A 12,691-nucleotide genomic window follows, 5' to 3' on the forward strand; every position below is an offset into this window, starting at 1 on the left:
ATAATATTGTGCATATGGGAACTATATCTAAATTTGATCCAATAGCGTTCGTCCTCTATTGGATCAAATTTAGATATAGTTCACATATGCACAATATTATCCAAATTGGTTTAGATTTAGATATAGAATGTGGTCATAATACTCTAATTTATTAACCAATGTTACTCAAATTTCATATTGTGATATATTAGCCGATCGTATTTAGACGTGCCCGATTTTCACAAATTTGGCTACATTACCCACACTAATTGAGCGATTTCCTCTGGTTTTAATAATGGACTCAATATTAGTGGCACAGTAATTCTGTAGGTGTGAAACCACATTAAGAAATTTACTCGGATTCAAAGATTTTGACCTTGCTCTTAAGGATTTTGGTATTGATTCTGAGCCAAAAATGTGACTTCTTTAAAATAAGTAATTTTTTTAGGGACCTTTGTAGCTTTAAATATAGGAACAATAAAATGAAAATTTGAATACAGATCTCATTTATGGTATTTCATTCATTTGCTTTTCTTCTTAATAAAGCAATTCGCGTAGAAATAAATGCCAGTTTAAAAATCCATATAGCTGCTGGCCTTAGTAGCCAATGCTTCTTTTCTCTTTTTTTATCATACATTTACTGTATGATTAAAATAAACAATAAATAAATACTAAATCCAAATCATAACAGATACTTCACAAAAAAAATATTTTTTGTCTTCAATCACGAAATTAATTAATCCAATGAATTTTTAATTGAAATGTTTTCAATCACAGAAATGATAGTATCAATTAAAAAATTAATTGAGAGTCAATTAAAAAATGGAGCCAATTAAAAATTAATTGATGTTATTAATTTTTGTGATTGATTTTGGTATCAGTTAAAAATATTGTTGAGTCAATTAAATTTGTAATTGAATATTTTTTAGAACTCAATTAAGATTTTAATTGGACAAATTTTCGTGAACATTTTTACACCCTCCACCATAGGATGGCGGTATATTAACTTTGTCATTCCGTTTGTAACACATCGAAATATTGCTCTAAGACCCCATAAAGTATATATATTCTGGGTCGTGGTGAAATTCTGAGTCGATCTGAGCATGTCCGTCCGTCCGTCCGTCTGTTGAAATCACGCTAACTTCCGAACGAAACAAGCTATCGACTTGGCACAAGTAGTTGTTATTGATGTAGGTCGGATGGATTGCAAATTGGCCATATCGGTCCACTTTTACGTATAGCCCCCATATAAACGGACCCCCAAATTTGGCTTGCAATTGCTCTAAGAGAAGCAAATTTCATCCGATCCGGCTGAAATTTGGTACATGGTGTTAGTATATGGTCTCTAACAACCATGCAAAAATTGGTTCATATCGGTCCATAATTACATATAGCCCCCATATAAACTGATCCCCCGATTTGGCTTGCGGAGCCTCTAAGAGAGCCAACTTTCATCCGATCCGGCTGAAATTTGGTACATGGTGTCAGTATATGGTCTCTAACAACCATGCAAAAATTGGTCCACATCGGCCCATAATTATATATAGCCCTCATATAAACCGATTCCCAGATTTGACCTCCGGAGCCTCTTAGAGGAGCAAAAGTCATCCGATCCGATTGAAATTTGGTCCGTGGTGTTAGTTTATGGTCTCTAACAACCATGCAAGAATTGGTCCATATCGGTCCATAATTATATATAGCCCCCATATAAATCGATCCCCAGATTTGTCCTCCGAGGCCTCTTGGAGGAGCAAAATTCATCCGATCCGGTTGAAATTTGGAACGTGGTGTTAGAATGTGGTCTCCAACAAACACGCAATAATTGGTCCATATCGGTCCATAATTATATATAGCCCTCATATAAATCGATCCCCAGATTTGTCCTCCGGAGCCTCTTGGAGGAGCAAAATTCATCCGATCCGGTTGAAATTTGGAACGTGGTGTTCATATCGGTCCATAATTATATAGCCCCCATATAAATCGTTCCCCAGATTTGATCTACGGAGCCTCTTGGAGGAGCAAAATTCATCCGATCCGGTTGAAATTTGCAACGTGGTGTTAGTATAAGGCCGCTAATAAACATGCCAAAATTGGTCCATATCGGTCTATAGTTATATATAGGCAATCCCCATAACACAAAAATTGGTCCTTATCGGTTCATAATCATGGTTGCCACTCGAGCCAAAAATAATCTACCAAAATTTTATTTTTATAGAAAACATTGTCAAAATGTTATTTCTATAAAACATTTTGTTAAAATTTTATTTCTATAGAAAATTTTGTTAAAATTTTATTTCTATAGAACATTTTGTCAAAATTTTATTTCTGTAGAAAATTTTGTCAAAATTTTATTTCTATAGCCCATATAGACCGATCTCCCGATTTTACTTCTTGGGCTTAGAGAATCCGTAGTTTTTATTCAATTTACCTGAAATTGGAAATCTAGAGGTATTTTTGATATAGACCAAAACATGGACCGGTCCATGTTTTCTTGTACAAATCTAGAGGTATTTTAGGACTATAAAGAGGTATGCTGAAAGTGGTGAGTATCGGTCCATGTTTTGGTATAGCCCCCATATAGACTGATCTCCCGATTTTACTTCTTGGGCTTATAGAAATCTAGAGGTATTTTATGACCATAAAGAGGTGTGCCAAAAATGGTGAGTATCGGTCCATGTTTTGGTATAGCCCCCATATAGACCGATCTTCCGATTTTACTTCTTGGGCTTATAGAAACCGCAGTTTTTATGCAATTTACCTGAAGTTGGAAATCTAGAGGTATTTTAGGACCATAAAGAGGTGCGCGGAAAATGGTGAGTATCGGGCCATGTTTTGGTATAGCCCCCATATAGACCGATCTTCCGATTTTACTTCTAGGACATATAGTTTTTATCCAATTTGCCTGAAATTGGCAATCTAGAGGTATTTTCGGACCATAAGGAGGTGTGCCAAAAATGGTGAACATCGGTCCATGTTTTGGTATGGTCTCAATATAAACCGACCTCCCGATTTGGGGTCTTGGGCTTATAGAAACCGTAGTTTTTATCCAATTTGCCTGAAATTGGCAATCTAGAGGTATTTTTGGTATAGACCAAAACATGGATCGGCCCATGTTTTCTTGCACCCTTATAAGAGATGTTAATGATTCCTCTAAAACTCAAACAAAAATGGTTCTTATAAATCCAGAATCTGATGTAGTCTTCATATGTAAAATCTTTAAATTTATCTTCGTGACGTGTACTGGTTGAACTGCTCTGCTTGATCTGCCCTCAAACCCCCCTGAAATTTCGAAGGAAACCCTAATATTTCATTCATGGTGGTGGGTATTTAAGATTCGGCCCGGCCAAACTTACTGCCGTATATACTTGTATATGTCCCGTAACCATTCGATCTCGGCAACCTCCTTACATATCCGTGGAAGCAATGATGATTGCCACCACAGTGTTTGCATCCAAGTGATGAAAAACAGGATCCGGAAGAATGTTTATGGGCAAGGCAATTGGTGCAATAATTGTGTGAAATGACAACTTGCAATCGTTTCTCAACCGACATCTTCTGGAACTTTTGGCATTTGCTTAGACCATGGACACCCTTGCAAATCCTACATGAATATTGCCTCTTAACATGGTGGATCTTCGTAACTCTGCTTTGGACGGAAGACATTCTGTAATGATAGGGATTGATATTATACGAATTTTAACATGGAGGAAGAAGTACAATTTTCACAAGGGGACGAGTAATTATTCCTTTTGCCGTCAGAATATCTACTACTCGAACTAAATTATCTTTCCCTGGATATATTTTCGAAACTCTTCCCAATTTCCATTCAGTCGGAGGTAGGCAGTCGTCGCGGATAACAACCATGGAACCTACTTCGATATTTTTCTGAGGTGTTTGCCATTTCATGCGTTTATGCATTTCCTTTAAGTACTCATGCTTCCATCGAATACTGAATTGTTGGCACAAAGCTTTTACTTTACGCCACCGGTTCATAACGGATAGATTAGTTTCAGATTCAGATGGCCAGGATCAACTGCTTGGAAGGCAACTATGCTGACCATTACACCAACCCTTACCAATCCTGCAGATTTACAAGGTCCTTCGAACCGGATTTGGATATCCTGAAAGAAAACTAAGTAATCCTGTCCAATTTGATTCCATTGCTGTAAAGGTAAAATTCGCCCAAACGAAAGAGAAGGAAAATTTCCGTGAGTACCATACCATTTTGTGTGTTAAAGGAAAAGTGCTCTTTAAAATTTTCATAAGGAAAATCAATAAAAAAAAAGTCCGTCAGAAACTCAAACCTATTTCCCAACTTTCTATTGTTGTCCATTATTTAATTCCGTGTTTCGATAAGGATTCAATCTTCGTTTCAATAAGTGCTTTGTGTCAGAAATCCAAGACTTAGGTTATCCACACTTAAATTTCTCCTCCGTTAAAGTTCACCTTGAAAAAGGTGAGGTTTGTCATACAAATATTAAATAAGGGAAAATAAAACCAAAACGATCATTAGAAATCACATGTAAAATTGCTCAAGTTTTTTTTCGTTACTTCATTAATCTATATATACATATAGATCATATTGTCCGCTCTCACCAAATTTCAAATTTCCCTAACTCAAATTCTAGCAATTCCCCTTTTTGATTTTTTTTTTCTAGTTTTCTCCACTGATCGCGCAGTGTTCGTTTCGAATTCCCCACATGCATTTCCCCTTCGATACCTTTTGGTGTTAAAACTGCTATATAAACATGCAGTAGGTATAACATTCTCCGCAAACCATTGCCCAATCAGTGAGAAACAAAAGTGTCATACCATTGCTACTCCCCTACGCGTATGCTAGCTACAGCTTCAAGCGAGAAGCGTCATACGGTATCACTACACAGCAATAGACTTCCCCTCCACAGAGAACATATGTATCACAGTTTATTCGTTGCCCCTTAATTTGTTGCTCACTGGGATATTTATGTTATAAGTAGCTCTCTTGATCCGTATAACACTTCAACCTCTCGCAAGTTCCCCTTCCATACTTCTGGTAGCAAATATAGCAGCGTAGTTAATCTCATTAAGTAATACCGAGAGAACGATAATGTCACGTTTTTTGTGAAGGTGATGGAAGAAATTAATTTTTGTATTTATTAAAAGAGAAATAACAATAAGATAAATATTCTACAAAAATCCGGAGAAATTCGTGATAATCGCCCAAAAGTGAATAGAGCAGAAATACGACAAATTCGACGGTTTGTGAATAATTTGCAGTGAAATTGGGAACACGAGCTGAATTTACAGCATAACTGGATCATAAGGCACGAATTGTCAGTGAGAGAAAAAAAACTGCATTATATGTTGTTTGGTCTTTTTCTTTAAGTTTATTTATTATAAAAAACATTGGTCCCGAATTCTAACATAAATTATCTGCTTTAAAAGGGTCCCAGTGAAGGTGAAGTGAATGTATAAGGAGTGAGTTTTTTGAACAAATCTGCGAATTTAATTCCCAATATATTTGTCTGACTAGAAAGATCGTGCTATGAAAATTTAATTTGCCAATATACAGAATAGTTTTTTAAAAGCAGTGGTTCCCAAATTGTTATTACGAGGGGCCTCCTTGTCGGCACCTAAAGAGAAACTATCAAGTTACATCCAGCTTCATGTATGGTAGTTTGCTCCCTTCCTACACTGTGTAATTCCGAGAAGTGAAAGTAAATTTGGTAATGAAACCTAGTGACAATTTCTAATATTGTTATTTCTTTCGGTTTTGGTTTGCTTCGAAACCCTAATACGGAACAGTTTCTAGCCAAAAAAAAGGGGAAATATATTTCGAAATTTGTTTACATAATACCTAATTCCGACTTGGATGTAAATTGTTTTTATTGTATGTGGCATACATGAACTTCTAATGGACTATTCAACTGAAATTTAAAATTTTTGAAATTTGCTAAAATTTGAGTTTTGAAACTCAAAGAAAAACTATTTCGAAAAAGCTAATGATGATTTAAAATTCGTGTGGAAGATTTGATACCTAATCTTTTTTTACTCCTAACCCACAATTGCTTATGTTATTATTGTTCATTCTCGAATTTTTTTTCTGCGAATGAAATTTCATATTTAATACCTGACCTACTCCAAAACGTCCGTCCCATATTAAGGGTTTACTCCGCCAAATGGAATAACATTTCCACATCAGGAAAATTTCCAACCCAAGTTCGAGTGAAACATTTAAATTTCCAAAGTTCTACTAAGCTGTTATTGGCTTGTGCCATAAAATCAATTCCGTGTGTGACACTCAAAGGAAAAGAGTCTAGAATTTTCGATAGAGGTTTCGATATTTGTTTGTTTGTTTTTTTTTTTTTTTCGTCTCTCATATCCTATTGCCTATGCAAACGTTTCTTTTCCCAATTAAAATTGATATTCAACATATAGGAAATAGAAATATTCCAATACGTACGTCCGGCGTTGAGTTTTTATTTCATTTTTTATTCAAAAATGAAAAAATATTTCCAGAATTAATTCCTTCATCGTGAAATGCGATTCAAAATTTCAGCAAAATTTTCCAGATATCACGTGAGGAAAAGAAACCAATGTAATTCGTACCCGTTGTGGGAGTTCAATCTACTAAAATTGATTGGAAAAAAAATAACAAATCCTTAATAATTAAAAAACAAAAAAATTGACTATTTTTTGTGAAATTAATATAAAATCGTCGGATCAAACAAATCAAATATTTTTCGGGAAATTGAAATTAAAATCTTCTGATCAAAAAAAGAGAATTTAATTTTTTTTTTTTTATGATCGGGGGATAAAAAGTTTATATTGGATTTCTTTCGCCTGTTCATACACAATAGTCAATTATTATTTTAAAAAATACTTTCGGATTATTTCATAATTGTCATCGAACATCAAAAATACCCTTGAAGTCCTTCAACTCTGTTAAACTTTGTCACAGTTATCGTTTTGGAAAGGTGCTCAATTGTAACTTTCGATTTTATATAAAAGAAACGGGTTCTTATCCACTCTTCGTATATATTTTCCATAATTTTTGTTTTTTTTTTTAATTCTGTTCTAAATTTTCCCTCATATTTCTTTATTTGTGAGGTTCCATTTTCGTATTACTTGTTTCTGATTAGAAATGTCCGCTATAACCAAATTCACCCAAATTTCGGACGCCTTGATTATATTCAATGCTGAAATTTGTGGTGAATCTCTTAACACATCTTCGATCCACACCTTAGAAGTTCACAGGGAGGAACTTCGGGACATTTGGCGACAAGTTAAGCCTCAATACGAAGAAAGTGTTCAAGAACTGATGGCTTCTAAAGACGAGGATGCCAGAGCCGATCTTGAGACTATTAGAGCACGACAGCGGACTACTTATATGACTTATGTGGAATGTATGTCCAAAATAGGGGAGGCAATTGAATCTCAGCAATCCTTGCAATCACTTTCCAAATCATCTTCAGTCCGACATGAGACATCCACTTTACATCTTCCTCCGTGCGATACAGAATTATTTCACGGTGATTACCTCTCTTGGCCATCTTTTAGAGACCTCTTTACGGCCATATATATCCGAAATTCACGATTATCTCCTGTTGAAAAGCTTTTTCACCTAAACAATAAAACAAGGAATGAGGCTCGAGAAGTTGTTCGGAAGGCTCCGTTGACCAATGAGGGGTTTGACATCGCATGGAAGGCTCTCCAAGTCCGTTATGAAAACAAAAGGTTATTAATTAATAGTCAGCTAAGGGTCCTATTCAATTTAAAGAAAATTCCCCTCGAGTCCGGAGATTCCATAAAGTCAATCCAAAATACAATTAATGGGATTATATCGGCCTTAAAGTTGTACAATATAGACATTCAGACTTGGGATCCGATATTCGTTTATCTGTGTTGTAGAAAACTTCCAGAAACCACATTATCCTTATGGGAACAATCTGTGGTTAATAAGACAGAATGCCCGTTTTGGAGAGAGCTCGATGAATTCCTAACTCGTCGTTATCAAACATTGGAGACGGTGCTCGATCTAAGTGATCATCCATCTAATTCGCAGCCAAACGATTTTCCCAAAAATGTGCCGAAAGTGACAGCCCCAAAGGTTTCCGCTCCAAAACGAGTGAATTCGTATCAAAATAGCCTTGCAGTTCCTTTATGCAAACTTTGTCCAAATCAATCACACTCCATCCGACTTTGTCCGAAATTCGTAAACATGTGTTACAACGACAGAATGGGCTTAATAAAAAAATACAAACTTTGTTTGAACTGCTTTGCAAAGAATCATGCGGTGAAGGATTGCAAAAGCGCTTTTAACTGTCTTAAGTGTAAGCGACGACATCATACGTTATTGTGTACATCCTCAACTAATCCTCAAACCGACTCCGTTTCCGCTTCGACATCCGGTTCTTCCGTTCAAGCTATACAGTCCACTTCCGAATCCTCTTACCAAAACGGAGAAGAATCTGTTCAGTCGTTCGCGGCTACAAGTTCTAGACAAGTGTTGCTAGGGACTGCTATTATTCATGTTCTACACAAAGGCGATATTTTCAAGGCAAGAGCATTATTCGATTCGGGCTCTGAGGCCTCCTTCATTTCCGAGCATTTCTTCCAACTTCTCAAGCTCAATGCCAACAAAATATCGGCCCATATTTCTGGACTCAATGGTTCTATTTCAGCACGTTCTCAAAAAATATGCAATCTGTGTATAAGTTCTCCAATTAACTCCCAAATTTCTATTAACACTACTGCCATTGTACTTCCACAACTCACCTCATCGTTACCAACCTTTTCGACAAACATGGAAATGTTTTCCCATCTGCCAAATATCGAATTAGCTGATCCGGAGTTTTTCAAAACATCTTATATCGATGTTCTAATTGGCGCCGATCTCATTCCACAAGTCATGCTTGACGGAATAAAGCGGCAAGTTTGTGGGTCCCTTATGGCCCAAGAAACGATATTTGGTTGGATTTTGACTGGTCCAATGCCAATTCAATCCGAAAACATTTCGTCTTTTCGCACAATCGTTTCCTATTTCAATGAATTGGCTTTGGATAAACAAATTTCTAAATTTTTTGAGGTGGAAGACCTTCCTAAAAGGAAGTATATGTCCGAAGCAGATAGGTTTTGCGAAAACTTATATTCCCAAACAACAGAAAGGGATCCGTCTGGGCGCTATATCGTTCAATTACCATTCAAGGAAGAATTTCAAAAGACTTTAAAACTGGGATACTCGAAGAAAAATGCAATTGCACAGTATTTCCGTAATGAGAATCGTTTGCTTCGTACCCCTGAACTCAAAAATCAATATGACGAAGTTGTTAGTGAATATTTGCAACTAGGTCATATGAAAGAAATTCTCTCCCATCCTTTTGAAAATGTCGATCGATACTATTTGCCTCACCATGCCGTAATCCGTCCCGACAGAGTTACAACGAAGCTTCGAGTGGTTTTTAACGCTTCAAATCCGACTTCAAATGGAATCAGTCTGAATGACGTCCTTCATTGTGGCCCTTCCTTGCAACTTGACTTAACGAGTCTTTTGCTTCAATGGCGATTTTTCAAAATCGTTTTTAACAGCGATATTGAAAAAATGTATCGTCAAATTTCCGTGGCTCCAAAACACACTCCCTTTCAAAGAATTATTTATCGAAATAATCCGACCGAAGATTTACGTGAGTACGAATTGAAAACGGTAACATTCGGCTTGAATTGTGCTCCGTACTTGGCACTTCGCACTTTACAGCAGCTGGCTACTGATGTGAAAAATACTTTTCCATTGGCCAGTCAAATCCTTATGTCTTCCATGTACGTGGACGATATCCTAGCCGGAAGTCATGATATTTCTTCGGCCATTCGGGCACAGACAGAACTGACATCCGCTTTAAATTCCGCTGGATTTTCGTTGAGGAAATGGACTTCAAATTCCACAGAATTCCTCCGCACTATACCAAAGGAATATTTGCTTAACGAAGACTTCCTTCAGTTTGACGATAGTAGTTTGGCGAAAACTTTAGGTGTAAGGTGGAACGCCAAGAACGACTACTTTTATTTCCACGCTCAGGCAATTAAATCCTCCAAATCCCCGACGAAAAGACAAATATTATCCGAGATATCGAAATTGTTCGATCCTGCAGGGTGGTTGTGTCCCTATATCGTTACAGCCAAACTGTTGATGCGAGATATATGGTCGTCCAAGGTCGACTGGGACCATCCTATACCATGTGAATTACTAGCGACATGGAAAAATTTCTTAGAAAACTATCCGTCCATTGAGAGAATAAGAATTCCTCGTTGGGTTCAATACCAACCCGGTTGCGAGGTGCAGTTGCATGGTTTTTGCGACGCATCCGAGAAAGCTTATGCCGCTGCAATCTACATTCGATCTGAAACACCTGATGGTGTCGTTCAAATACACTTGCTCACGGCAAAATCAAAAGTTGCTCCTCTCAAGACTATTTCCATTCCACGTCTTGAGCTGTGCGGAGCAGTTTTGCTTGCTGATGCTATTGAGTCCTTGATGGAGATTTTTCCCTTCCCTAATATTAAAATCTTTTGCTGGACCGATTCTATGATTGTTCTGGCCTGGTTAAAAAAGCCTGCTTTTTCTTGGAAGACATTCGTAGCAAACCGTGTTTCTAGAATATCCGAAATAGTCAATGTTGACAATTGGTTTCATGTCGAATCCAAGCACAATCCGGCTGATATAGCATCCCGTGGAGCATATCCGTCTGAAATGTTCGAGAACGAATTATGGTGGCGTGGTCCCTCCTGGTTACAACTTTCCGCAAGCCTATGGCCGAATTCAATAACCGAAGAAATCGATGAAAATCTTCTGGAGAAAAAGATTTCTTCTCATTTCGCCTACTTTCGTGAATACGATGATCCTCTAGCTCGATTTTCTTCTTTCGGACGAGCGCTAAGAGTATTATCATACGTTTACAAATTTATTTCCAAAATTCGCAAAATTTCTCCCTCATCCGACCCCATTCAATTGAAAAGAGAAGACATTGAAAAAACTAGGAATAGTTTAATCATGCTGGCACAAAAATATGCATATCCGAATGAGTATAAAAATCTAACACAATCAAAAGTCATTCCTCCGTCCAGTTCGATTTCGAATCTCAATCCGTTCCTAGACTCCACTGGCCTTATGCGAGTTTGTAGTCGAATTGCTGGATCTGAAAGTCTAACATACAACGAGCAGTATCCAATAATATTACCATATAATTCCAATTTTTCGAGATTGTTGCTCAAATTCATTCATCAGATCACATTACATGGAGGAAATAATTTAATGCTCCGAATGCTAAGGCTTCAGTTCTGGATTCCAAAAGCTAAGAACCTTATAAAGTCCACAATCCATAACTGCAAAATATGTGTCATTTCGAAACACAAACTCCAGAAGCAGTTAATGGGCACTCTACCCCCTGAGCGAACAACGCTTTCCAGGCCGTTTACAAATACAGGACTAGATTTTGCTGGTCCTTTCGACATCAAGGCATATGCTGGCCGTTCACGTCTCATTTCAAAAGGGTACGTTTGCATTTTCGTGTGCTTCGCAACTCGAGCCATTCATCTAGAAATTACTTCCACCCTTTCGACTCCAGACTTCCTGGCAGCATTTCATCGTTTTGTTTCACGCCGTGGTTGTCCGAAAAATCTTTACTCAGACAATGGCAAAAATTTTGTGGGTGCGTCCAGAGAACTTGCACAAAATGTAATCCGATGTTCGCGAGAATCTATTTCTTCTCATTTCTCTCATCAAGAAATTTCATGGCACTTTATTCCACCTGGAGCTCCGCATATGGGCGGTCTTTGGGAAGCTGGGGTAAAAAGTTTTAAACAGCATTTCCGAAAGATAGCGGGGGATCATCGATTTACATTTGAAGAATTCTCGACAATTTTAGCCCGAATAGAAGCGTGCCTGAATTCTAGACCGATTTCCCCAATGTCTGAAAATCCAAACGATATGCTCTCCTTAACACCAGGACATTTCCTAACTGGTGGTCCGATCCTTTCCGTATGTGAGCCATCTGAATCTGAAACTAATCTATCCGTTATGAACCGGTGGCGTAAAGTAAAAGCTTTGTGCCAACAATTCAGTATTCGATGGAAGCATGAGTACTTAAAGGAAATGCATAAACGCATGAAATGGCAAACACCTCAGAAAAATATCGAAGTAGGTTCCATGGTTGTTATCCGCGACGACTGCCTACCTCCGACTGAATGGAAATTGGGAAGAGTTTCGAAAATATATCCAGGGAAAGATAATTTAGTTCGAGTAGTAGATATTCTGACGGCAAAAGGAATAATTACTCGTCCCCTTGTGAAAATTGTACTTCTTCCTCCATGTTAAAATTCGTATAATATCAATCCCTATCATTACAGAATGTCTTCCGTCCAAAGCAGAGTTACGAAGATCCACCATGTTAAGAGGCAATATTCATGTAGGATTTGCAAGGGTGTCCATGGTCTAAGCAAATGCCAAAAGTTCCAGAAGATGTCGGTTGAGAAACGATTGCAAGTTGTCATTTCACACAATTATTGCACCAATTGCCTTGCCCATAAACATTCTTCCGGATCCTGTTTTTCATCACTTGGATGCAAACACTGTGGTGGCAATCATCATTCCTCGTTGCATATCCATCAAAAAGGCCATACTCAGATTCCCCTCCATAGTGAAAAACAGTTACGTGTTGACCGATCTACATCAAGAAGGAAG

At 37.5% G+C, this 12,691-nt stretch overlaps 1 protein-coding gene across 1 annotated transcript; it reads left to right on the forward strand.

The window, feature by feature from the left end:
• The first annotated feature begins 7,102 nt into the window (after positions 1-7,102).
• On the forward strand, positions 7,103-12,402 carry LOC142225122 (uncharacterized). The gene is made up of 2 exons (XM_075294898.1): positions 7,103-12,304; positions 12,358-12,402. The coding sequence occupies exons 1-2, from the start codon at positions 7,103-7,105 to the stop codon at positions 12,400-12,402; spliced, it is 5,247 nt and encodes a 1,748-aa protein (XP_075151013.1).
• The last annotated feature ends 289 nt before the right edge of the window (positions 12,403-12,691 follow it).

This window comes from Haematobia irritans, chromosome 2 (genome assembly GCF_050003625.1).
Source record: "Haematobia irritans isolate KBUSLIRL chromosome 2, ASM5000362v1, whole genome shotgun sequence".
NCBI classification, from domain to species: domain Eukaryota; kingdom Metazoa; phylum Arthropoda; class Insecta; order Diptera; family Muscidae; genus Haematobia; species Haematobia irritans.

Coding starts and splice junctions, on each gene's coding strand:
- LOC142225122 (XM_075294898.1), top strand. CDS start 7,103: ATGTCCGCTATAACCAAATTCACCCAAATTTCGGACGCCTTGATTATA. Junction 12,305..12,357: donor CTCGTCCCCTTGTGAAAATT/GTACTTCTTCCT, acceptor CTATCATTACAG/AATGTCTTCCGTCCAAAGCA.